The sequence below is a fragment of the Xiphophorus hellerii genome, chromosome 18 (genome assembly GCF_003331165.1).
Source record: "Xiphophorus hellerii strain 12219 chromosome 18, Xiphophorus_hellerii-4.1, whole genome shotgun sequence".
NCBI classification, from domain to species: domain Eukaryota; kingdom Metazoa; phylum Chordata; class Actinopteri; order Cyprinodontiformes; family Poeciliidae; genus Xiphophorus; species Xiphophorus hellerii.
Window position 1 is genome coordinate 30,688,966 of NC_045689.1, and position 25,839 is coordinate 30,714,804.

At 39.4% G+C, this 25,839-nt stretch overlaps 1 protein-coding gene across 4 annotated transcripts in view; it reads left to right on the forward strand.

Moving 5' to 3' along the window:
* Nucleotides 1–25,839, forward strand: part of robo1 (roundabout, axon guidance receptor, homolog 1 (Drosophila)) — a 362,874-nt gene that overhangs the window by 183,035 nt on the left and 154,000 nt on the right. For all 4 annotated transcript variants that reach the window (XM_032590627.1, XM_032590626.1, XM_032590628.1 and 1 more), the window contains one exon: nucleotides 22,231–22,557. In XM_032590627.1, the coding sequence (XP_032446518.1) occupies nucleotides 22,231–22,557 (327 nt within the window). The remainder of the gene's footprint in view (nucleotides 1–22,230; nucleotides 22,558–25,839) is intronic.

Sequence of the window (25,839 nt, forward strand, 5' to 3'; positions counted from 1 at the left end):
AGTTGGTTAATTGAAGAAAAAAAGTCAATAGATAAGCGCTGCACTGTAAGGTGAAGTCGAGCAGAAAGGGCTGAGCTTTTTTTTTTGCATTAGCTGCAGATGGATTCTATGCTGGAAGTAATCAAGTGTTCACTAAAAGAAATCTGTTCCATCTTAGGCAAGAAAATGATTATTTTCTTAAAAAGGTATTGAATTATTTATTAGTATTTTTATGTGTTTTTGGCATTATATAAAATAGGGTTAAGTACTCAAATCTCCAGAATGTGCCAATTATTTTATGATTAATCAATTTACTGTCAGATTAATCGTTATACTACTAATACTTCATTTAGCTCCTCCCACTCTGAGCTGACTCCAGTTAAAATTTCATGAAGTGAAAAAGCTTTCTTGTTCAATCAAACATTAGTTCCCATTGATGCTGCAGGTGGGTTTTTTTTAGCATATCTACCAGCTTTGTAATTCCTTTAGCAAATTCTTCTTTGTAAAATAGTTCAAACTCAGTCAGATTGGGAAAAGAAGGTTTTGTGAGCATCTGTTTCAAAGTTTTTCCAAAACAATCCTCAGTTGGACTTACATCTGGACTGTTTTTATTTGAGTTTTTTCATTTAATTTAATTTAATTTAGCACAACCTTTTTTTTGCGTGGAAGACCCAACTAATGTAGCAGCAACACATTTTACAGGAGGGACAAATGAGAGAGTAGTGACATTAAAATCTACCAACAAACATTTATGTAAAGTTCATCAGCACTTTAAGCTCAATTAAGATCTCCTTATTTTGGAGTTGCAGTTAAGATTAAGATTATTCAGGTTTTAGGTGCTAAAAAAATTGTTTTGTTAGCAAATCCACTACATTTTAAAGTATTCACTGTTTGATGGCTTTGATTTACTTCTTTTCCAAACCAAAACGAATCACAGTGGGAAGGAAATTCCACCCAGAGGGATTTTGCATTTGAACACAGAGCGATGACTGAAGCGACAAGCATGCAGATGTGACTGTTTTACATTAAATGTGGAGCAGACAGAGTGGAAAAACAACAACCCGTTAATAGGAACTCTCAGTTCCTATGATTTAAACCATCCTGCATGCAAAGACAATAAGGAAATGAATTTATTGGCAGTAAGTCCCCATAATCATTGACAGTAAGGTAGCTGTTTTTCATTTTACATTAAACGAAAAACTTCTTTCTATAATTAAACACTAATTAGAGCTTCATCTTTATAATGAGACAATAAATGTATGAAATAGGATATGTTCTATTAAAGGGGAGTATTATGCAAATTTGACTTTATATTATCTTATAATATTATTCCCTCATCAAAAACATACCTGGAGTGTTACTTTGATTCTTTCATGCATGTTTGAGAAATCCTTGATTCTCCCATGGCAACCATTGAGGTGTACCTTAGCACTTGTTCATACTAATCTCCGCCCATTTACCCACAGCTCCTCCTTGAAACTGCAGTCTCCAGTGGAGCTCTGACTTGATTCCTCCAAACTAGCGGAAGCAGCAATTTGCAAACACCTGGTGGAGCTGTGTTCTTGCTTAGCTCATAAGAACAAACGGCATCAGTAGACAGCATGAAAAAATATTGTGATAACGTACTAAAGTGTTGGAGCTTCTTAAAGAGACAGAGGCCAATTTCAAGGTGTCATTTTTTGCCATGATGTGAAGTGAGAGATCTTTTAAGTTATGTTTGCTAAATGCAACATTTTTTGTAACAACTGAAGGTAACGTAGTTGGTTAATAAAATTCCACAATGTGCCTGGAAAATACATAATGCTAAATGCATCATATTTTGACTCATTTGTATGACCTGTTTGAGGTCATAGGCCAGGTTAGAGGTTCACCTTATACATCGGCATTCTTGCAAAAAATGTGCATTCACAAAAATAAGTCCCGTACACCATTTCTGTGTAGAAATGCAGGAAAAATAGTTCAAAAACCTTTCCATTTTAGAAACAAATGGGAAGGTTTGTGTGGACAGGAGCCTATGGTAGACAGGAGCCTATGGTAGAACAATCTATCTGAGGCCCCCTTTACACGGAGCTCTTTAGTGAAACCGTATCATTTTTGTTGCAGTCTGATACCTGTATTTTTTGAAACCAGGTATCAGAGTGAAACCTTTCAAAAACAATGACTGATAGCATTGCACTGTGCGTGTTCAGATTAACAAAACTTTAGATGTGGAATATGTGTGTTACATGAGTACTTGGTTCATTGGGGACGGGTTGCTGTTTTCTAAATGAGCTTGAAGCTACCATGGTGGAAGCTAAAGGTCAAAAGCACAGTTGCGTTTCGAGGACATGCTGAGCTCACAGTGCCATCTAGTGGCCTGGCGTGGCAATTACAGCAGATTCAAGGTGTCTTTCATCTTTGCGGTCTAGTTTAAATGTGGAATTTTCTCCAACCAATTTCCATGAAGACCATCAGTTTCCAGACAGCGGTCTCATTTCGACATGGCCTGAATGATTTCTAATACATGTTTGAGTTCCCATGTAAAACACTCTTTTAGCTTTAGCTGCATGTTGCTGCATGTCCTGCTTAAGAAAATCATTTACATATCACTCTGCAGCTACGACTATGTTTCCCAGTGGGTAACCATTCTTTTTTTCTCCCTCCATGAACTCATGCATTTCCCCTCATCCCCTCCTCTCCCTGCTCCCTCCCTCTTTCACCATTGTTTTAAAGTACTGGATACACTTTTGAGATGCTAAAGCCCCTTTCTTCTCATAACTGACAGGGCTAAATGACATTAAAAAGCTGTGAGGAATAAATTAAATTAGCAATTAAAAGAGACAGCTAATTAGTTGATTCATGTCTCTGGATTCTCCCACTTTGAGCCGTGCCGTTGTCGTTTAAATCCCATGAAGTGACAAAGCTGTGTGGTCAAATCAAATACTAATTCCTGCATGTTTGTGTTTTCACATATGCTGCAGAGTTTGTGCATTATATTTTTTAAATTCTCATTTAAAAGTCATTCTCATCCAGACCTGCATCAACAACTCAATCAGTTCTGGGGGTTGGTGTGTATGTGTGTGTGTGTCGGGGGCAGGGTGGTAATTCTGTCGCACAAAAGATGGTGATAAAAGTGGGAGGGGTGTCCTTCTATTTCAGGGGAAGCGCTGAAAAACATAATTAATGAGAAGGTGACCTTGAATTTCACCATTATACGAGTGCTTTCGGTGCCGGTCCCGCCATTCAACTGTAACCATGGCAAAGGGAGGCGTCGCATAACCTGGCTGATTTTTAAAATGATTTTTTTCTCTGTTTTTCTAGTGTGCAAAGACGCGGCTGCTTTGAGCTCGGAGATTAACGTTAATCGCGCCCTATTATCGGGTTTACATTATGCTCTACAAATTGCTGACATGCTAAATCTGCCGTCTCGACTGAAGCGAACGTTTAAATGCACAATATTAGTCATGTTATTTATTGCAGATAAGTTTTTTATCATTAAAAAATTTAAGCTTTTTTCTTTTTTGATCACAATTAATAATTTCCCCTTCTTTAAAAAAAACTTTTAAACTCATTTGCTATTTATAGGGCTGGTAATTATCCTTAATGTCAACTTTTCAGCTTCCCCTAACAGCCTCTCCTCCTCTGCTTTTATTGAGTAACCATTGTAGCTGCCGCCTGAAATACTAATTCCCCCAAGCTCTCCAGACAAGATTACTTTTGCATTTTGCAGCATCCATCAGCAAGTCCTAATCATAAGCTTCATACTTTAAACTATTAGCAATTCACTTTGGTTTAACACCTCGCCCCGTTTTTCTGCACTCTCACTACTCTCAAGTAATGTCACCTTTGTTAGTTCAGAACACACACTTTACAAGATGTCTGAAAGCATTCGCTAATCATTTTTGCCCCACTTCCTGTCTTCTTCCTGCTGCACTCAGTCTTGACAGCCCGTGTTTATGTTGTCTTGAGCTCTGCCTTGTCCTATATCGAGTACAATTATCTTTGATGGGTGTAGATGTGTGTTTGACTTTCTGTAGTACACTCAAATAGTACTGAGCGGCACCATTTCTACACCTTGTCTTGCTGTAACTTTAAATGTTACTACCACTACATTTAAAAAAATTCTAATATTGCGAAAAAGTTAAATTTTGTCTTTTATAGAGAATCATTACACATGGAGTAAAACTTTTCAAGCTTTTATGTTTTGAAATTTTAATAATTATGGCTTTCAGGTGAAGACCCAAAATACTGTCTCATAAAATTAGAATTTCACATTAAACCAAAAAGTGATGTTTGTGTAGCCAGCTGACCCAGAGTCAGCGACCGTTCAAAGGCTCAGGAAACCTTTGCAGGTGTTTTGAGTTCATTAGCTGATTAGGATGCAAAATCATAGCTTTCCATTCAATGACATTTTTTCACAGTATTCTAATATTCTGAGACACACAGTTTTGAAATTTGAAAGCCATGGTCATCAAATAGTCAAGTTTACAGCTTTAAAACCATAGTCATATATAAAAACCCTATGTAAAGTGAACATACTACGTTTAGCCTGGTTGTGGGTTGGGGAACAAGTAAAACTTGGTGGCCCGCCAGGCTGATAAAACACTGGGGGAAACCCCGGGGAAAATATTACGCTTTTATGCAATATTAAAATTTTTTGAGATGTGTTAGCATTTTTTAGGGGTTTTATGTGGCTAACCAACACAAAAGATATTGCATTGTTGGAAAGTAAAAGGAGAATAAACGGCTCTAAAAATACCTATGAATTAGAAATTTAGTAAGAGTGAGTTGCATTTGTTTTCAGCCTTCGCCCGTGATTCATCCGAAGCGTGGAAATAGGCTCTCATCGATGTAGTTGCGTGATGAAAATTGAAAATTGTAATGAAATCCTCATCCACCAGGTCCGGGGTGGAACTATTTCGCACAGACCTTTGTGTGGTTTGTCAAGTGATTGGTCAGATGTTTGTGCCACATATTTTGCAAAAATTAGCTCAAACAGCAACGTTGATATATTGTTTCAACCGCTCTGCTTCTACTATCCAGTTTTTGTATCCACAGGCGACATGAATATGTTTGAGGAACGTTTATCAGACTCAGCAAAGGATTACGTACATTTGTACGGTTCTTCACAAAATACCTACACAGACTGTCAAATGGCTAAAAACTTGGTCACATTTCATTGAAGGTTGTAAGCAGAAAGTTGTGGCGCTCTCTCAGTGACCGTTATGTAAAACCAAAATAGGATTCACTGAGGGTGTGGGGACCGTGGGGTAGAGTTGTGTATACTGAAGCAGGAGGGAAGCTGTGTGTAAATACAAACATCCTGCAACCACGTGAATAAATGTTGAATGTTCGACTTTGAAGTATTTTAAAGTGGAAAATCTGTATAAATTACACACAGTTGAACACTATTTACTGACTCTGTGGTAATGCTAAAACAATTATGTAAAGGTTATGGGGTAAGTCAGTATTAGAGTTTTATTTTAGTTTAATTCACAATGATGCTCTGCTTTGTGTGCATCTAGTTTGAGGTTGCCACAAAATCACTAAGATTTGAAAATACCAATACCAAAGCTGATGAGACTTTATGGGAATAAGATTGAGCTATGATGGAAGAAAATCTCCTGCTCTACTTTTTCTCTCTAATATGTGACTGCAATGTGACAAAATGAAAAACTTTAAGGATACGAACATATTTACATTGAAATGCGTTTGGTTTTTTTTCTGCTGAGTATTTCATGTAGCGTTTCTGCTCTGTGGTGTTTGCTGCCTTTTTCTAAGAGGTACCGGTTGAATCTGAATGATTTATTGCAACCCAGGAGTTCAGCGTGAACATGATGGATCCTTTGACCACTTCACAGTTTATTACTTTTTGTGGGGGAGAAGTTAAATACAACCAGTGGAATCCAGTGTCACTGGAAAGAAAAGTCGAGGTTATTTCCACTTATAAAACATTTCGGGAAAAACTGTTGGAAATCAGAATATTTGCTCTCTCGCATCCATCATCTCGATATCCCAATCTCCGTTTCCATCTCCGTCTCCTACTCAAATTTCCCCCAAAAAAGAAGCAAAAAAAATGGACACCTGGAGGTGTTTCTGCTGTGGGGTGCAGACAACAAGCTGATGAAAAAGTAATGAATTCAGATTCCTTCACCCCTATTTCAATCAGTTTGGTTTGCATCATGAGAGAGCAGCGTTTTATTTTCTTTTATTCTTTTGGAACCATTGCTTACCTGGACAGCTGGTATGTGTTTGATGGCAGGGTTTTGGTAAGTGGCTGCTGGAAAGCAGACAGACCAGTAAGCAGTTGTCTGCAGAAAGGAAATATCTTCCTAATGCCAGACTGGGCACAGGCTTTCCTCCCTGCGGATGTCTAGAAAAGGTTTCTTGGCAGACTTTTCCCCTCCATTAATTTTTGACCAAATATTTACTGTGCATCTCATGGCAAGCCTTGCATCCCTTTTTTTTTTACTTTTCCAAGTCAGGTTTTTGGATACTTTGGGGGCAATTTCTGTTCCATTTGTCTGGACTCGGGCCATGCCCTTCTCATTGGAGTCGTTACGCCATATGGCTCCATTGAGTCTTAACCCCATATTCACTTTAATAATACCTCTGCAGCCGCAACACGTGAGGTGCTCTTGCGTACAGTCACTTACCAGAGCTTGCAAATGTCGGCATGGGAACGTTATGCGATCCATTCTCACCCCTTGTAACCTAAAGGGCACCAGAGGACGACGTGCCAAGTTGGAACTCTCAGACTTTGTGTACATCCGACTGCACGGTGTTCATAAAACTCCCTTCCTGCACCCAGCTGTCTGGGGTTTTCTTTATTATGTGTTTGGCAGAGCATTTAGAACAGCCTATACAAGCATTTAAGGTCATCAGCTCTGCTACCAGACTCAGCTGCTCCAACTGTAGGCCAATACAGTGCCAGCAATCAAATAACATTTAGAAAGCATTAGGTGTTTTCTTTTTCTTTTTTTTGGCCGTGCCCCGCCGCCCCAATCTGCTTTGGCACCCTTTCAGAGCTCTTTTTTCTTGGCAGCGAGCCCAAATGTCGCACTCTGTGTGGCTGGGCTGTGCCAGCCAAGTGTGCTGCTGGTCCCTCTTCCTGCTCACTGCTCTGCAGCTTTCTCTCTGCTCCGCTCCTCCAACCACAACTCTTCCTGCTCTGCTCAGAAATTATTCTTCTTCTGCAAAGAACATGTTATACTGCCTTAGAAAAGCTTTAAGGGGTGAATGCTGACTGAATGCTACAGTCACATACTTCAAATTTTAAGTATGGAAAACATTTTAAATGGAAAACAGCTGAAACACTGATTGCCTTTAAATCTAGACTAATACTAGCAATACTATCTCTCTCTCTCTCTCTCTCTATATATATATATATATATATTGCATTTGAGATAAAACAAAGCTTTGTCTGTGTTCTGCCAAGAAGCTTCACTCAGTTCAAGTTCTTTAAGAAACATCTCCTTTTTTAGCACATTTTGCTGTCCCATTATTAATCAGTTTTATTAACAGGTCAACCTTACACTGTATTGACGTTGTATCAAGCAGAAAGGGCTGAATGTTTGTGATGACATATTTTTTTAGCTGCCGATTGATCCTTTACTGTTAAAGATTAAATGTTCACTAAAGGAATGCTGTGATCGTATTTTAGGCAACAAAATGTTTATTTTCTTACTTAAGAAATTAATTGAATTATTTGTTCATTTCATTGTTTAATGTATTTCTAACATTGTACAAAAGAGGCTTAAAATTCTGCAGAACACTAAAGCACTAAATCAACATGATGTTTAGTAAAAACTAATTCTAAAGCACTAACCAAGCTGATAGCCTCCATGTGACAAAGATTGGCGTCAACAGGGTAAATTTGGAATTGCACATCTAAGTTCAAGATTTTGCTTCAGGAAGTAAACATTTCACTCGTGGTTTCAGTTTTATCGTTGACACCTACTGTAGCTTCCATTGTAGGGGAAGCTAGGTGCACTAAACATTTTCAAAGTGAGCAAATTGCTAATCCACTATTAGCAGATTGCTGGTTACTTTTTTAAATGGGACTTCTGATGGTTTTCTCTCGACAGCTTTCTCCTTGTTAGCCTCTTTCACTAAACAGCAGATTTGTGGAGTTTACAACCACCAGTCGCCCTGCTGATGGATTCTCCCACCTGAGCTGCTCTGCCTGAGTTACAGCATGGGCCTTTCGTCTACTGCTCTGATTAATGTTGCTCAGCCTGCCACTTCATCTAGATGGCCATGCAATAAAATATTTTCAGCGCTTTCCATTTTCAGATGAGGGATTGAACTCTTCTCTGAGTGGTTCAAAGATTTTGAGATTGCTTCGTTGCCCTGTTGTTTTTATACTAAGATAAAGTTACACAAATAGGCACTGTTTAGCTATTATGTAACTTCTGAAGATAATCTGCCAAACTAGACGTTATTTAGAGATTATTCGAGATATCAGAATAAGTGGGAAATGTATGCCACACTTTTCATCGCAATTTCCTAAAATCCCAACTAAATAAATTAAAGTATGTTGTTGTAATTGGACAAAATATTAAAATGTTTGAGTTGGAATTTTCTTGCAAAGTTATAAACTTCACTGATATGCGTTTCTAAATGAAATTACAGTCGGGTTTATTATGCAGTTTTTATGCACGCATATAGATTGAAATTTGCTTTAAAATGCTAAATAATAAAACACCTCCAACAAAAATTAATGAGATTCACATTCTGAGGTTTTGAAAACAAAACGGAGTCCTACTCGTTTTATTCTGCTGTTTTGAAACATTCGTGAATTTCTGACGATACCCTGGTCAGACCTCATTAAAAAGCTGCAAAACAGAAACAAGAGATAATTGCCGACTCTTACTCCCCTGTGCTTCATTTCTGTAATCCTCGCTCTACAACACAAACCCTCAGCTATTCTGTGTGCTGAAACAGGAGGGTCCCCAGCCTGTCATCTGGGCTCTGGATTAATTACAGCCCCTTGTCCTGGAGTTTCTGCTCCACTAACAGAGTGACATCTCTGACATCGGTGTTGGTGATGTTTTCGTCCCAGGTTGACACCAGGAATACGCGGGGTCAAGCTGAGGAGTCCGCGAGTCTGGGGAAGTCGCATTGCGATAAATAACCGACAGACTGACTCTCCGCTAGCATCCACCCTGTTCCATTCAGCTCCATCTGCCAGGTCTGCAGAGCCAACTTGACAGGCAGCTTCCTAACAAGCCTCACAGTCTTTCCCAACACAAAATTCCCAACTGGTTCCCCGAGAACTGATAAGATAGGGAGAAGAAATTGGATTTATCCTTGCAAGAATGATTTCTGGCCTCATGACCCATTGCAGGGTTTGACAGCTTTTGTTTGTTTCTGTCTAACGACACTTGCTGCAGCAGACTGGTGTCGAGAAGAGCTGCAGCTCATCCACACTCGTCCCTCTGGTTTGTGTTTAAGAATTTTGTGTGGTATGTTTTCCTCCTTGGTAATATTTTGTTATATTTGCTGCTGTCTTTCTCGATGAGATTTCTGTAAATTTAGAAATATGGTAGGATGGAAATAGAGTGCCATTCGAAGGTTTTAGGGTGCGTTCACACCAACCCTGTTTAGTCCGCTTCAATCGAACTCTAAACTTTGTTTGCCTAGAAAGTCCAGTTTGTTTGGGGAGGTGTGAACACACAATCGAACTCCAATGTGGACTAAAAGCAAACTATGGTTCACCCATAAACCGTGGTCTCAGTTCGGTTGAAGGGAATTCTAGTACCGTTTGAATGCATGTGTGACCGGACAGCTTGCCAAAGCAGAACGTGGACTACAGCGAAGGGCATTCTGGGTAAATACAAAAATGCAAAAACAAAAATGCAAGTCTGGTGTTAGCGGGCAAAATGGCTCATGATCTTTCACTAACAACAAACGAGAAATCCTACAACCACTAAAATGTGACAGCACTCCATTTTTGTTTACTTTTCGTGAAGAAGGAAGTTGTGTTCATCATCATCTTCTGAGGTCTTTGTGTTGTTTCCTTCAGCAGTTCTTGGTGCAGCGCCTCCACAGGCAATGGGGGAAACAGGTTTCTCAAAAGGTTTAATGCGTTTGACATGGTGCAGTGTGAAAGCGAACCACAGCAACTGAAAATGGAAACAATGTTGCAATTTTGAACCCAAGCCTTTTATCTGGGTATACCATACCATAAAACACTGTGGTGAGAACATCATGATGTGAGATTTCTTTTCTGTTTTTTTTTTATGGGAAAAAAAAAGAAACAAAACAATTATTTTTTTTTTACACTTCTCAAATAAGTGATTCTTTGTGTGGGTCTCTTACATGAAATCTCAGTACTTTTTAAATTGTCTCTAATTGTAGCACAACAGAATGTGGAAAAGTTAAAGATGTGCAAATATTTTTGCAAGACTTTTATGAGTTATGTTGCTATTCATACTAAAACAATTCACCCATTACTAAGAAACGATTTAAAATTTACAAAGACTAGGGAAAAAAAGACGTTCTTGTTCTTAGGTGTTTATGAGCTCAAATGCCCCCCTTTATGATGCTTCCAACCACGTTGTCTTCCAAATCTGTGTGTATTTAGTAAAACGGCCTGCAGCAGAACTGAAAATACTGTTTCCATTGTTTTTGGTCCCCACTGGAGCCCAATCACAGGATCGCCCTTCTAAATGAGTTAAAGGATGCGTTTCCCAAATGACGGCATCAGGAACTCGTGCTTGTGCTTCTGCCCTAAAGATCTCGCCAGGTTCATTGACTGATGAGCCATTACTGTAAATGTTCTACAGCTCACTGTGTGTTATTTACCTCTGGTGCTAAATGTCCCCTTATGCTGTCATCAGCAGAAATGCTGTCTCTTTATTACAGATGACGAATGAGGAGCAGGGCGATCAAAGGCAGCGACTGTAATAAAGCAATTCTGACTGGTGTCAAGAGTGCATTGGGTTCTGTTTGTAAAACTTCAAAACTAGAGCCAGAGTTTAAGAAAACATGTTATGTATGAATTGCTAAATATGGCAACAAAGTCGCTACGTTTGCAATGGTGGCATGACTTTTGTTAACCACAGTGATGACCTTATCTGCATGTCAGTCCTCTCTCGTGGAAGATAAGACTGATTTGGCCAATCACCTAAAATTAAGGGAATCTGGGGTGATTCATTGTTGCACCATTGTTAGCCATGTTTTAGAATAATAGACCTGAACAAACAGTGTTGAATACAAACTGAATTTTGCAGTAAAATTAACTTGTTGGACCAAAGTATAATAACCCAAACTTAGCTTTTTAGTCAGGCAGCCAGCCTGCTGTCAGCTGCTTAGACAGATAGACTACTCTTGGTTTGCCTTCTGCAGTGGTAAAATAGAGCTAATTTCAGTTTGAGACCAGGAATCATTCCAAATCATCCTGGTCTTAAACCAGGATGGTATCGTAAACCTTTTTCAGTCAATTGACAAATAGGCCGCAGCAATAGAGTAGGTAAAGTTCAACTGTGAACTTCACCTACTCTGGCACTTTCTTTGGTATCACTTTAAAAAGACCATATAATGAAGGAACAGTAGGATAGAGACTAACGGTGTGTTTGAGACTGGATGTTCTTGAAACCTTGGTATACCTGATGCCACTAAATGCGCCTGTGTCTGAGCCCACTCCAATATCAACGGGACCATTGTACTCAGCCTGATGATTGCCTCAGTTACTGTAACAGAAAGGGAGATAAACAATCAAATAACGTGAGTCAAGATGCTGTGATGTGTACAAATGAAAAAGGTATTAAGCAGCGTCTTTGTTTGACTTGAAAATGCACAAATTTGAACAGAAGTACCATTTTAAGTCAGGCGATACCTCTTCTCAAGTGCTGCTGTAGCGTAAGGGAAGATAACAATACACCGTTCTGTTTGGCAAATGGAGACAAAGAGATGAGGAGAGAAAGAGGCCATAAAGCCATCCATCACCCCCCTTATCACCCCACCCCTGCGTCTCCACGTACACTGGCGCACAGGCCTCTAATCCCGGCTCTCAGGAGTGTAAGTGATAGCCTTGTGTAACATTAAAAACAGGTTTGATCTGATCCAACTGGCAAAGTCGTTCATGCGGCACATTCCGGGGTGGGATTGTAGGAGCTGAAACGGCTACAGATTCCGTTTCGTTTTTCCTGCTTCTGTCATCCGATCAGCAGCAGTACAGTACCCAGCCTCTTCCCCTGGTCTCCGTCTCTCTCTGTCTTATCTCTGCCCAACCCTCCTCTGTTATCTCCCTTAATTCAATAGAAGAGGTTGCCTTTTCTTTTGCGTTCAGTCATTAAATTGGCCAGCCACGTTCCTCACTACACATGGCTCTGGTCTTCGCCCTGCTGCCCCCGGAGGGACACGCCCTCTGCTCTTATCTCAGCCATAAATCCCCCTTTAAGTCCCCTAATCACAGATTAATGGGGCTCTAGATAGGGAGTGCCCTACTGTGGTTGGCCTCCTTTATCACAAATCCATATTCCATATCTGTGCCGTTGCATACTTGGACTTCTGGATGTGGGTGGTCACGATATGTGTCACACTGGTGAAGCACCTGATAATTATGGTCTTTCTCTTTGACCTTCACCCCTTAAAACTTTACCGCTCTATAATTGGTGTAAAGCTTCAGGTTTTTTCTTTTTTTAAAACATCTCTTTATTGATTTTAACAAGAGCAAATAAAAATGCCCACTCATTTACATATACATAAATATGAGTCAGACAAAAAAAACACACAGGGGAAAAAAGCAGACACACCAACAGGCCAATCAACATAAAGACCAGTTTTTCTTGCCAAATGACCTTATGACAAATCCTCTTTCCACATGTTGAGTTGTATATCATTTTGGACTAACCAAGTGTTTCAGACAGTTCAGATTTCTCAAAATGTATCAAGCTTGTACTTAGTGAAATAGCTGATGTTCTCAAGGGCAAAGTAAAAAGTAATTTCTTTAATTCATTGTGAAATTCCACAAAAATCAAGTTTATTTGTGTAGCATATTCATTTCATAACACGTCAGTACAAAGTTCTTTGCACCATAAAAGCACAAAAATATGAAGTCACAAACATCAGAGTTAACAATTGAGAAAACAGTGACCAAACTTATGTTTTGTCGAGTTTCATCATCAAAATCATCAATACACATAATATATGTTGATCAATGTTCCAGTAATTATGGGTCAAAAGCAGATCTTTTAAAGTCTCCTTCTTCCATGAAGATGCAGTGCAGTTATTCGCTTTCAGAAAAGGAAGCGAGTAGCTTCCTTTTTTTGGAAGCTATTCCAAACATGTGTCCTAACTGGGACACATTTAAAATGGAATAAAAACCCTTTCTTGTCGGTGCATTTAATTCTTGTGTCAGGAATATTAGCTTAGAAGTGATGTAATCTAATTGGAGCGATGTATTGCCTTGTTAGCTGTTTGTATTGTAATAATTAGGAGTTTGTAGATTGAGCTTGAACCAAAGTGCAAACCTCTGCCCACTCCTCGCCCAATGCAGTCTCTCTCAAATCTGTACAGCTTCAGATTTGTTCAGTTGCAGCAATTAGAGTGAACTGCGTGGCGTTGTGAAGCTGTTTTTATCACTCAAGGAAGCAGACGCATTATCCTGTCTCCTGACCTCGGGGGGCTGCGTTGACAACAGATCTAAATTGCTTCACTGTCCTCCTTCCCTGGTGAGTTCCTCTAGGTAAAGGGCATGCGCCTGGCTCCCTTCCTCTTCCCCACGTTGCGAAGATAGTAGCCATGGAAAAAAAGCTGTGCGAAACAGAGGCACACTTATTTTGAAGCTATGGAAATCACTGGACTGTAACTGATTACTGCTGCTCGGTAATTGTTTTATAATTTTCTTATAATTCCTTTCAGCTTCTCTCCAGCGTTTACGTCACTTCTTCCTGTATGTACATTGCGAGTGGAAAGTAATTAGGGTTCTATGTTTTGCAGGCATTATTCTGCCTGTGTGGGTTTGGGGTTTTATTTGAGGAGGCCAAGTGCACTGTGTTTAAAGATGACTGTGGGTCTGAAAAAAGCAACCCTGTCTGGCTTTTTGTGGTCCTGAAGGCTGCTGGGAGTTGGAGATCCTGCAGGGTTGCCGTCCCAGCTGTCAGCCATGCAGCACCAAAAAAACACCTGGTTAAAAAGATGTAACTGTTTAAAACAAAGACTAAGTAGTTAGAGAGGTTTAGGGCTGCAAGTAGCAATTATTTTAGTTATCAACTATTTTAACAATGATTCAGACAATCAGTTATTGTGACGATTGATAAATCGTTCTGACGATGAATCGATGAATCGGATACAAATTGGCACATTCTGCAGATTTTTATTTCACCACTTGAGGCTTTTTTATAGAATATTGTAAATACATGAAAATATAAAAGCAAAGTAATAATAATAATAATCTTGTCATTATAGAATAATTCATTATTTATTTTTTTAAAATAAGAAAATAAACATTTTATTGCCTACTATGCAAAAACCGCATTCCTTTAGTGAACCCCTTGATACTTGTAGCAAAAGTGTATTTGTTTTTATTGTACATCAATATAATCTGGCTAATCAGTTGGCTGTGGGATTTCCAGGAGGTTGCAACATTTTAAAAAACCGAATATGACCAGTGAATAAAAACTCAAAATGAGAAAAAAAAACTCTATTTAGCTTGATCTAGAGCCAGAATGTTAAACTTTGTGAAAAGGTGGACGTTATTTGAGTACCTTTTGGTGTACTGTGTCCAGCCTTCCTGTTATCTTCTGAAAGCCTCACTCTCTCCCAGCTTGACTGAACTTTGTCATCTTGTCACAGAAAATAGTTTCTGTTTGAAAAGCTACTCTTTTGAAAACTTGAAAACACATCATAGATGTTCAGAATAGTTAACTTCAAGTTTTCTTCAGTAAAATAGTGTTATCACAAATAAGTGGTTGAGTGGAGTTCAATGACCTTAAAAAGGTTGGACTTTAGAGTTTCTGACCCATCAGTGATTGATAACTGGACGATGACGTCTCTGTGTTTCCTTTTTGTTTGCATTGTAAATCAGATTCTTACCTACTTGCGCCCCACATTGAGGAAGCCAGCTTGTGTTGTGTGATTTATTGACGGATCAGGAACTCATGTGGCCAGATGAGAATCAAGTTTGGCACCAAAACACAGATGAATCGATTAAAAAAAGACCTGGTTACCTCAGCCTTCATATGCAAACAACTGCTGATCTGATGGCTGGGAACGACGATGCTTCTGGCTCACAGAGAACCATCACGAATCTCTTCATAAGGCTATTTTTATCCAGATCTGGAGAGTGATGGGAACCTGAACAAAATGCCCAAAGGCCCTCATGAGTCTTTGCATTTGAACTGCAGGTGGGTCAGTTTCAGTCAGGGACATTTGATGGGATTGGACAGCATATGCCTTCAGCGTGTTTGTTGCTGTCAGGCTTTGCTGGGGGGTTTTTTTTTTGTATGTTTGTTTGAATGTCTCTGAGAACGGCTGTTTCTAATTGCCTCCACTGCAAGCGTGAAGCTTCCTAAAGCTTAGCTTGAAGTTTGTGAATGTTTAAGTGTGTGTTCATGAGTAAATGAAGGGGAAAAATTCAAAACAAAATAATAAGAAAAAAAACATAGAAGCTCACTGGCAAGTGCAAGGGTGAAGGCAGAGGGAGAATCTGGCCCCGAGCAACAATCGATCAAATCCTTGCAGTAGAAGTCCCAGGTTCCCTTCGGTAAGGCTGTGTGTTGCATTAGCTCATCTCACATTCTCTGTCTGCAAGCAAATGGGGAGGGGGTGGGGGGATGGAGGGTGGAATAAAACATCGGAGAGAGGTGCTTGAAAGCAGTAGAGGGAAAGGAAGGGCAGCGCTGGGGGTGGGTGGGTTAGATTGACTCAAACTAAAAAGAGCGAGAGACTCTGAACAGCTTGATTCAGTGGTGAAGTGTGCACTCTACATCTCTCTTGTTTCAGTTTTAGAGTTGGCCCTCCGTCTGTGCCGTAGTTACAGCAATTAAATCAGTTATAATCTTGGAGTGTTTCCACCTGTAGTGTGGAGCATCAGGTTGCCCTGTGGTGGGATACTCCCACCCTCAGCGTGTGTCTCTGTCTCTCGGGGGGGGTTCTTTTATTCCCCTGACGAGGGGCATTGGAGTCGAGGTAAGGTGGGAAAACTTGGTTCACACCGGGTTTCTGTTTGGATCAGCGTGGCAAAGCCGACACAGGACTGTACTCAAACGCTTTCCCACCTTATTCTCTGCAGCTTTTCCATAACATACCAGAGGTGTCCCAGTCCAACTTTGATATCGTAAATCGCTCCAATATCAGCCAAATAAAGTCAGTATCGTATTATATAGACCCGCATCTAAGATTGGATGCTGATGGAAGCATTCCACTCCAGTATTTAGTCCGCCCCAGAATTTCTATCCAGCATTTACGGGTGGGCATTTATCATATTGTTTACCATTTATCCTGAAATTTCTTTTATCATGATAAGAATTTTGATTTATTGTTAAGATAAATTTATTAAAGTTATTGATGTTAGATAAAAGAAAGACTGAAAGTGTGACCAGAAATGTTTTTTTTTGTTTTCTCCTCTTTTTGTTCCATGAGAGCATCAAGTACGTTAAAAAAAGACTAAAAATAAAGATTAAATCCAGTTACCTTTTGCGGTTTAGTGATATAAATCAAATGTTTTTTTAAGTAAGTAGCATATTTCAGATGGTAGCATTTTTCAAGAACAACATTTGTGTTTGTGGCTCTGTGAACGCCGTGCTTTCAAAACTACTCCTTACCTAAATAATAAGCAACAAAAAGGTTTTTTTAAAATCATAATCTTTGTCATTATAATATTAGTTCAACAAAATGTTGTGATAAAATTTGAAGTCAATTTCGCCCTCCTCTGCCGGCAGCACATGTATCCTGCTAATAATAAATGAGTTGGTTCTTATCATGTTTTTTGTTGTTGACTATTGTTCTCTGAGTAAAATCACTTGATCAAGCCTTTTCTAACATTCCTCACTACATAATAATAAAAGTATCTGTGATTTATGCTGATATTGTATCAGGTCAATATTGATATTGGCCAATACTTACAAAGCTGCAATATCTGTATCGCATAAGAGACTAAAAAGTTGTATCTGGACACCACTACTAACAGATATTATCCAACTTTACATTATATACCAAGCTTACATGTTAGTCATGTGACTCCAGTGTTATCATCTGCAGTGAAAACTCAGCACATCGTTTATCATTGATTGAACTGTTCTCCGCTCATTAAGCCGTATCTAAACAGTTAAAGCTTCCTCTATAAAATGCCAACCCTCCCTCTATTAGTACTTTGGAAATTCTATTGAAATATATATATATATTTTTATAACTTTTATATTTCAAGGCATTGCTTATTTCTTACTAGGTGTTTCTGTGTGGTGTTTAAAGAGCAACTTGCAGCTCTGGAGTTTCTGACCTCTGAACTCGGGATACCGGCTCAACTTTCAGCATCTCACTGCCTCGAAACGTTCACCCAGAGCTCCAATAAAAACTCTTCTGCTTTCCATTGTATTTGGAGTTTACATGTTAATCATGCAGATCCAGTGCAATCATCCACAGTGAGCACTCTTTGATCAAACGCAGCGCTCATCGTTGCACAGTTCTCCTCCCAGTGGGTCACATCTAAATAGTTAATGGCCTCTGTAAAAACCCCAACTTCTGCTTCAAATTAGAGAGAAGCTGTCTAACTCTGGGAGGGTAAGAACAGAGCAGATAGCAATGGCGCTTTTTAAAGTCCTCTTTAATAAAACATGCTAGCATGCATTGGCGGGTAAAGGGCGACGGCAGAGGGGCAGTTGTTGCAGCGGTAATGGTGGGTTCCCCTGAACCGTTGGATGACCCTTGTTATCATTAAGTCTGTTGGTTCAAAAGTTTGTCTGATGAGAGTTGAAATATAATTAGTTTATTCAAGCTTGAGGCGGTTCCAAAAGCTGGGAAGGCTGGACTTTACTCAGTGCCAGAGAGTGAGATAATTAATCTCACCAGAGGGTTGATGTGTTCCTATCTAATTTTCCATCTGTTTCAGATATAATTTTTCACCCCTGCCAACTGTTAGTCATGTATCACTAAATTCCAAAATATGCGGTTTTGTAAGCAAGCTTTTTTTAAAAGAAAGGAAAAAAGAAGCAAAATTTGAACTGTAATTAATTTCCTCAACAGATCATTCGCTTTGTCCAAATTGGAAATGGAACACAAACAGTTTATGACAATTTTTTCAGAATAATTTTAAGCAAAAAGACTCTTACGCCTCAGAAACATAAAATCACACCAAGTCTAGTTTCTAGTACAGGTATCTTGGAATAAGACAAAACTAATTTATAAGTAACATTTCAACAAGACACTGGAGATTGTTGTCAATACTCAATTAATATTGATGAAAAATTACAGGTTATAAGTGAAGTAATCTGCCAATGGAACAAGACATTTCATTTAATAATTCCCTAAGTGGGACAATTTAGTGTCCCACATCCTCTTTTTCATCAATATTAAGGAATTATTAACTTAAAACAGTTTCCTGTGTCTTTCTGAAAAGTTACTTCTAAGTTACTTTTGTCTTATTTCAAGTGTACTAAGATATTTGAAGTAGAAACAGAAAACTTGGGCAAAATTTTGTGTTTTTGCACAGCATTATGTACAAAAAATGTGATTACAGTACTCAAAATATCAATGATTTTGTATAAGTTAAGGAAGAACAAAAGGTTGATTAGATGCATACAGTTAATGGGAAAGATGGTAAAAATGTAAGCATTTGTCATAATTTTATCAATTAGTTAATTTTCAAAACATCCACCCAGTTTTAGCTATCACTGTTTGTCTAAACCTGACTTTTTACAGGAGCCACGATCAAAATGTTCTCTGCTGGGCTGCTGGATTAATTATATTTCACCGGCCATGCTACGCATTAGCATTGAAGTGATTAATCTTTCCACAGAGCTGTCTCTAATTATGCTGACTTCACTTAAAAAAAAAAGAAAGAATGTGGCAACCAGTGGAAGATGCCTCCTCAGCACCGCTTTCTGAAGAAAACCAGGGCAGGGGCTGGATGGATGGCACATAAATGAGGCAGTGTGGCAAGTTCACGGGATACTGGGTAAATTAATTGCAGGCCGATGCCTCCAATTAGACCTGACTCCCTCTAATTGGTGCTGAATGGGCTCCAAAAGCCTACGGTGGGCAATATGGCGAGGAGGGATGAGCCCTGTGTCACTCTCTGACGAACAGAACTTGCGTGCAGAAGCGCAGTGCCAGACCCACCCTTCAGGACTTAACAACAGGGAGCTGATTTGCATGTAAATCAGCTTTGATGGCCACAGCTGACTGGTCAGGGAGCAGAAGTAATGACCAGAGATGGCACTCGGGTGTTAACTCCTTTCACACGGCTGCTGACACTGATTTAGCTTCCCTGGCGGTGTGGCTCCCTGTTTGCGAGGCCACCGTGAGGTGCGCTCTTATCTTATCTCTTATCTCTTAATTTCCTTTTTCCTTTAAGGTGCGTTGCTTTTTTGCCTTTTTTTTTTTTTTTTTACAGATCTCTTCCTTGTTTCTGTTACTCTGTTCTTTGATCTGAGAAATGACAGTCACATAAATTGCAGGGTCGCTAACCTTTACTGAAGGAGCACACGCTCTAATTAAAAAGTGATGTTCCAGATTGGTCAGTTGTTATCTCAACTCCTTCACTCTTGACAGAAATTGTTCTCTTTGTGTTAATTTAATTACTCAATGTCAGTTCAGCAGACATGCAATAAGTATTGTCTTTTAAGCATTCATACATGCTTGGTGTTGTCTAGGGAAACTGAAAGGAAAAAGAGGTACACATATAAGCAGTGAATGTGGGTTTGACTAGAGTACCACTCATAAATAACAGAATGCTGAAAAACGCTATACTATGAACAGGCTAAAATTATGGTTAGGGCTTTCCAAGAATACTAATACTGACTGGACTTTTTCATGCTTTTAGACCTTAAGGCGTTGTATTCAGCCCATTTGCCTGCACCTTTAGAAGTCGCCTAGTTCGTAAATATATGGCGTGGTATTAGTATTAAAACGAAGACCTTAGTGCACCCAGTGGTTGCTGCTTTCTTGTCACAGGAGGCTATATCCATTCTTAAGATACTGATTAATCTACATTAATCTACTGATTGGATTAATGATAAGCCGACACCAGTAATTGAGTGGCCGGCGCTGGCTAATGAGAAGGAGAGTTCTGACTTGTGTAAGCTTTAGATAGACTTGTGACTAGCATGCGCAAGTCACCAGTCTTCTTCTGTTGTCTATTAGTACATATAGACTGGGCTTAGCCTTGGATAGGCTAACATTAATCTTGGATAAGCTAACAACTAGCATAGCTAAACTGGTCACCTGTGACTTAATCTCTTCTTGGAAGAAAACTATATCAAAATAATTGTTGGCAGGGTTGCCAATTTATGAAAACTTTATTTGCATTGGGAAAGTTCAATAACTTTTTTCTGTGCGTTCACAAACCAAATAAAGTTTTTACAAATTAGACACTAAGTTTAAGTATTCTGATTTAGTGTAGAATAATCTAGTCCATATTAGAACAGCGGATAGGTCAGTCTTATGTATTGAAGTTTTGAAACTAGATCCAATTAAAGATGTTCTAGGTTTTAAAAGATTCGGTGGAAACACCATCTAGCCATCTGCTGAATCAGAAGCCACCTTCAGCTTTGTGTAATACATTATGTTTATGCTTGATGTCACGTTGGATTACAGTAAAATAATCTGCCTAAAGAACAGATCAGTGCATTTAATGTATTGACATTTTTATTGACAAAGTTTTCTTTAAAGAAATGCATAGGAGTCGTGGGCGACCAGTTTAGGCATGCTAGCAGCTAGCTTATCCAATGTTAATTCCTGCCTATTCCTGCACATGGACAGTAGAAGAAGTATGCAATCCAGTGTGTGACCTGCCAGGCATGATAATCATCAACCTCTCTGAGGTAACGCAAGTCAGTACTCTCCCTCTCATTAGCCAGGACTGGCCGCTTAGTCACTGGTGCTGGTCTATTATTACTCAGATCGATAGTTGGCTTTGAAATGGATGTAGCCTCCAGGGGCAATAGACTAAATTTTTGTCCGTATGCCTTCTGATTAATAGAGTCCCTCTGTGAGTTCTTTGATCTAAGAACAAAGCTATACAGGCCTCTAAAGTTTGTTAGAGAACATTAATATAAGAATGGCATCACAAAAAACAAGGAATACAGCAGATAGGTCAGGGATAAAGTCCTCTAAATTTAATGAGGGTTGGGTTATGAAATGGTAGTTCAAGCTTTGAACATCTCCCAGAGCACTGTTCAATCCATTATCTTAAAATGGAAAACATATGACACAACAACAAATCTACGAAGACATTTCCACCTAAAATGACAGGTTGGGCAAGGAGGGAATTAAGACAAACAGCCAAGAGGCTCATGGTAGCAGCAGACATCCACAGTTCAGGTGGAAGTCTCTCAAAAGGAACAACCATTAGTCATGATCTCCACAAATCTGGCCTTTATGAAAGAGTGGAAAGCAGCAGGGCATCTCTGAAAGAACACCAAAGAAGTCTTGTTTGCGGTTTGCCACAAACTATGTAGGGGACATAGCAGACATGTTTCCCCACAGTGAAAGATGGTGGTAACATCTCTTGCTGTGAGCCTTTCTTCAGCAGACTAGAGAAGAGAGAAGCAGGCCAAAGTTAATGAGAAGGTAGATGGAGCTAAACACAGGGAACCTATTGGAAGCTGCAAAAAACTGAAGACTTTGGTGAAGTCTCCCCTTCCAGCAGGACAGCGACCATAAACATACAGCCTGCACTATAATGGAAGGGTTTCGATCAAAGCATATTCATTTATTAGAAACTTTGAGTGAAAGTCCAGGCCTAAAATCTATTGAGAATATGTGGTAAGACTATCAAATCTATGTACAGATTTTCTCCATCCACTGTGACTGTGCTTGAGTTGTTTTTGCAAAAATACATGGGCAAAAATCTTCTTTTGCCAAAAGATGGATTTTTATTTGCAAAAACATTTGAAAACCATGAGTTATTTTTCTTCTACCTCACAGTCATGTCTAAGACACACTGCTTAGTTTTTAAACCATTTCTTTCTAAAAAGAAATAGTTAAAAAATTTATTTTTAAACTATTCCTACAAGGTGGGCAAGCCACCTATTTTCAGCCAAATTACTGTTTTAGGGCTGTAGATTTCTGAAGACATTAGTTTTCACCGTTTCATTTCCCTTTCAGGATCTCGGCTGCGCCAAGAGGACACCCCACCTAGGATTGTAGAGCACCCATCTGACCTGATCGTATCCAAAGGGGAGCCTGCCACGCTCAACTGTAAGGCGGAGGGGCGGCCAGCTCCAACGGTGGAGTGGTACAAAGATGGAGAGCGGGTGGAAACGGACAGGGACAATCCCCGCTCCCAACGCATGCTGCTGCCCAGTGGCTCCCTTTTCTTCCTGCGCATCGTCCACGGACGACGGAGCAAACCGGACGAAGGTTCCTACGTCTGCGTTGCCCGCAACTACCTGGGAGAGGCAGTGAGCCACAATGCCTCGCTGGAAGTAGCAAGTAAGTGCCGCACGTCTTCTGGTTTCTTTCTCCCTCTCCGCTGTTGAGTGCGAATAAAGACTTCTGGTTTCAGATAGAGCTCAATAGCAGGCTCCAGTTTCGTCCACTGTTTCTGCTCTCAATGTGTTCATTGAGTTGGATAATCTCTCAGGAGATGGGCAGGATGTGTTTGGCCCAGAGGTCTCGGCAAGGCCTGTGGAGCCTTGGGGGGAGAGGTGGTCTGATCATTCCAGGGTGAGCGCTTCACTAAAGGACCTCTTGGTAGGTGGTCAGGAGCCACAATAGGAACAAAGGCCTTTCTGTTTTGGCACAGCTTCTGCTTTTTTTTGGTCAGAGAGATAGATATGAGGCTTTTATTCTGAAGCCAATGCAGTCGTTGCATCTGTGTCCAGTCACCTTTCGATGCAGAGGTTTCTTACTCAGTTTCTTGAAGTACCAGACTGATATTGTTTGATATGCTCCGATTTAGTGAAAAGGGGATTCCAGCACATGCAAGGTCAGCTAGTAAATATTTGTTGAAGCACTACATGAGTTTCTAAAATATATCACAGTTTTTGCCTATTGCATTCAATGTTGACAAATTAGTTTCAAAGGTGCCCTTCAGAAGCGGCTTTCGTCAGTAAGGTCAGCATTTTAGACATATTATCTCTTTCCGTCTTGACTGGCTGAGAGTGCGGGGCGAGGAGGACGGCTCACATATCAACCGCTCCTCAAGCATGCCCAGAGGCTGTCACCAACCCGCTCACTGTAATCTAATCAAGATGGGGAAAAGAAAGAATGGTACGTGTGTGTGTAGGGGTGCGTGTGAGTGTGTGTGTTGACTGCATTTAGGTGTGAATGAGTGTGGTGGGTGGGGTAGTGGACTGCTTTTGGACTCTGCAGAGGCTGATTTTGAGGTGCCTGCTGAGTAGTTTGCAATTTCACTTGTAATGGTCAACTGTCTGGTTTCAGATGAGACATAACACCTTAACTTGGAGTATGTTGAACTCATAATGTACAGTGCCTTAAGCAAAAGCATTTAGATTCCTTGAAATGTTCCACCGTTGTGAGATTTCAACTATAGATTTTATTTTTTAATTTACGTAACAGAGAAAAACAAGGTTGAACATAATTTATGACTGGAAGACATGCTTGGTCCCTTTACTCTGGCACCCTTAATATAATATAAAGTAAAATTCTGAAGTTTGAAGGCTATTCTGTTTGGCTGTTTGTTAAAGAATATAATAAAAACTAGCAAAAGGCAGCTTAGAGATCAGTGGTAACACTTTTGATGGAATAATTTTACTTTTAACACTTAACAAGTGTGTAAAAATTGATATGACTGGGGCTACACAAAATATTGTGAATATATCGTCATCAATAATTGTTGGCTAATATATTCAAAGTGTTCTAAATTTAAATTTTATATCTTACTGTAACCTTTAGCCAGTCTTACTGCTGCAGATGTTCAAACCGAACACATTGCCCAAAAGGCTAAAGGTCACAAGATGATGGAAACGCAGATGAAACAGAATCATCATCACAATATTTACCAATATGTTCTAATATGACATCAAAATTGTTTTTTCTTTTTTTTTTTAAGTTGATCAATACTTTTGCAAGGCACTGTATATTCCAAAATTGTGAAAAATGTAGTTTTACAAATTTGGCTTAGCATGTTTTCACACATATTTGAGCTGTAGCGATTTTTTTCCCCCGTATTTGAGACTTTATGCTGTTTATGTATGCGGTGAGCTTTTCAACTTGAAAAAAAGAAGACTTTTGGCAAGAAACGGGAGCAGAGTACAAAGTACCACTGGCTCAGTCTCAAGTTTAGGCTGCTTATTTTCTGTAAGGTTCAAACAGACCAGTAATGACAAACCACTACTCCCAAGCACTCTCTCTCTCTCCTCCATGCTTAGCGTATGTCCCTCACTCGCCCCTCTCTGCAGCTTATGCTTAACTACATATAATTATGTTGTTTGAGCAACCAGAATGGAGGCCTGCCGACTGAAAAAATGGCAGAAGGAGAGGAAAAAAATATAACAGAAACCCTGACATTTTTTTTTCAAGGCTACATTCAAATCCAGAGTGAACAAACTACAAGCTATAAATCTGCCTTATGAAGCTAGAAGAGGGTTTTGTATTTATTTTAGTTCAAGATGTTTGCCATAAAGGTATGCAGTGAGTGCTTTACAGAGTTCCTTTTAGTTTCAGGTGAAACTCCTAAGAACGAAGTCTTAGGTTTTAAAAGTGTTTACTTTGCCTTGCTCTCCCTCTCTGACATTAACACTTTAAAGGCTAAAAACACAATTTTCTTTTGAGAGAGAGAGGTGGTTGGCCTGGAATTTACAGTTTCCCTTATGACCGATTGTTAACTTAATCCATGTTTCAACAAGTACTGTTTTGCAAGGCTACAGAGCTAACCCAGCTTGTTTGGTTTATCATTAACTGAATGTACAGTTCAGCACACAGTCTCCCTATCTCTGGCCTCTAACCCAAAACCCGGACTAACGCATTAGCCATGAATCTTGTTTGTGTTCAAACAAGCTTAGGATTTTTTCCCCCTCCTATTACGTTGTTGTTTTCTTTTTATTAAATATGTCAACATCCTTTAATGAACTTCCTTCCTACTTGAGGACTTGCAACTGATAAAGAACAAAGAGTAAGACCCAAGAAAAGCAGGTTCCACGTTGGAAGTGATGTGTGCAGGAGGTGAACTTTAAAAGAAGCTTTTCAAGTAATTACGCTAAACAAACATTTTAGACATTTTTGAACAATGGTGGTCAAATTTAAAATTCAACCATTAAAGGCAACAAAGGAAATTACTGCAGGACACCTTATCAACTATTACAGGACGTATATGGCGGCATTATTATTCCAACCTTTTCAGCTGTGTTCAGGCTTGTAGCTTATGATAGTCGTATTGAGTAACATGTCCGAAATAATGTAAAAAGAAGAAACACAAGAAGAAAAAAAAAGTAAGCTTAAGGAAGCCAGAAAAAGAGAAATGGTAAATGCATGGTGTATGGAACAGCCAAATTAACATTTATTCAAGCCAAAAGTATTTATAGCAAAGTTTTTTGCACCTATTTGACTCAATAATGTGAAGATTTATATGAGTTTACTCAGCAAGGAGGCTGTAGCTGAGCCCTCTAGCGTGGAGATTTAGCAAACTGGTACACTATGCAGGGATTTAAAAGTGCTTTATAATAATAAGCAATGCATGAGTTGCCCAAGTCTCACTGTTTTACACATCAGTCCATGATTTTCTCATTGGCGGTCACTGACACTAAAGTAATG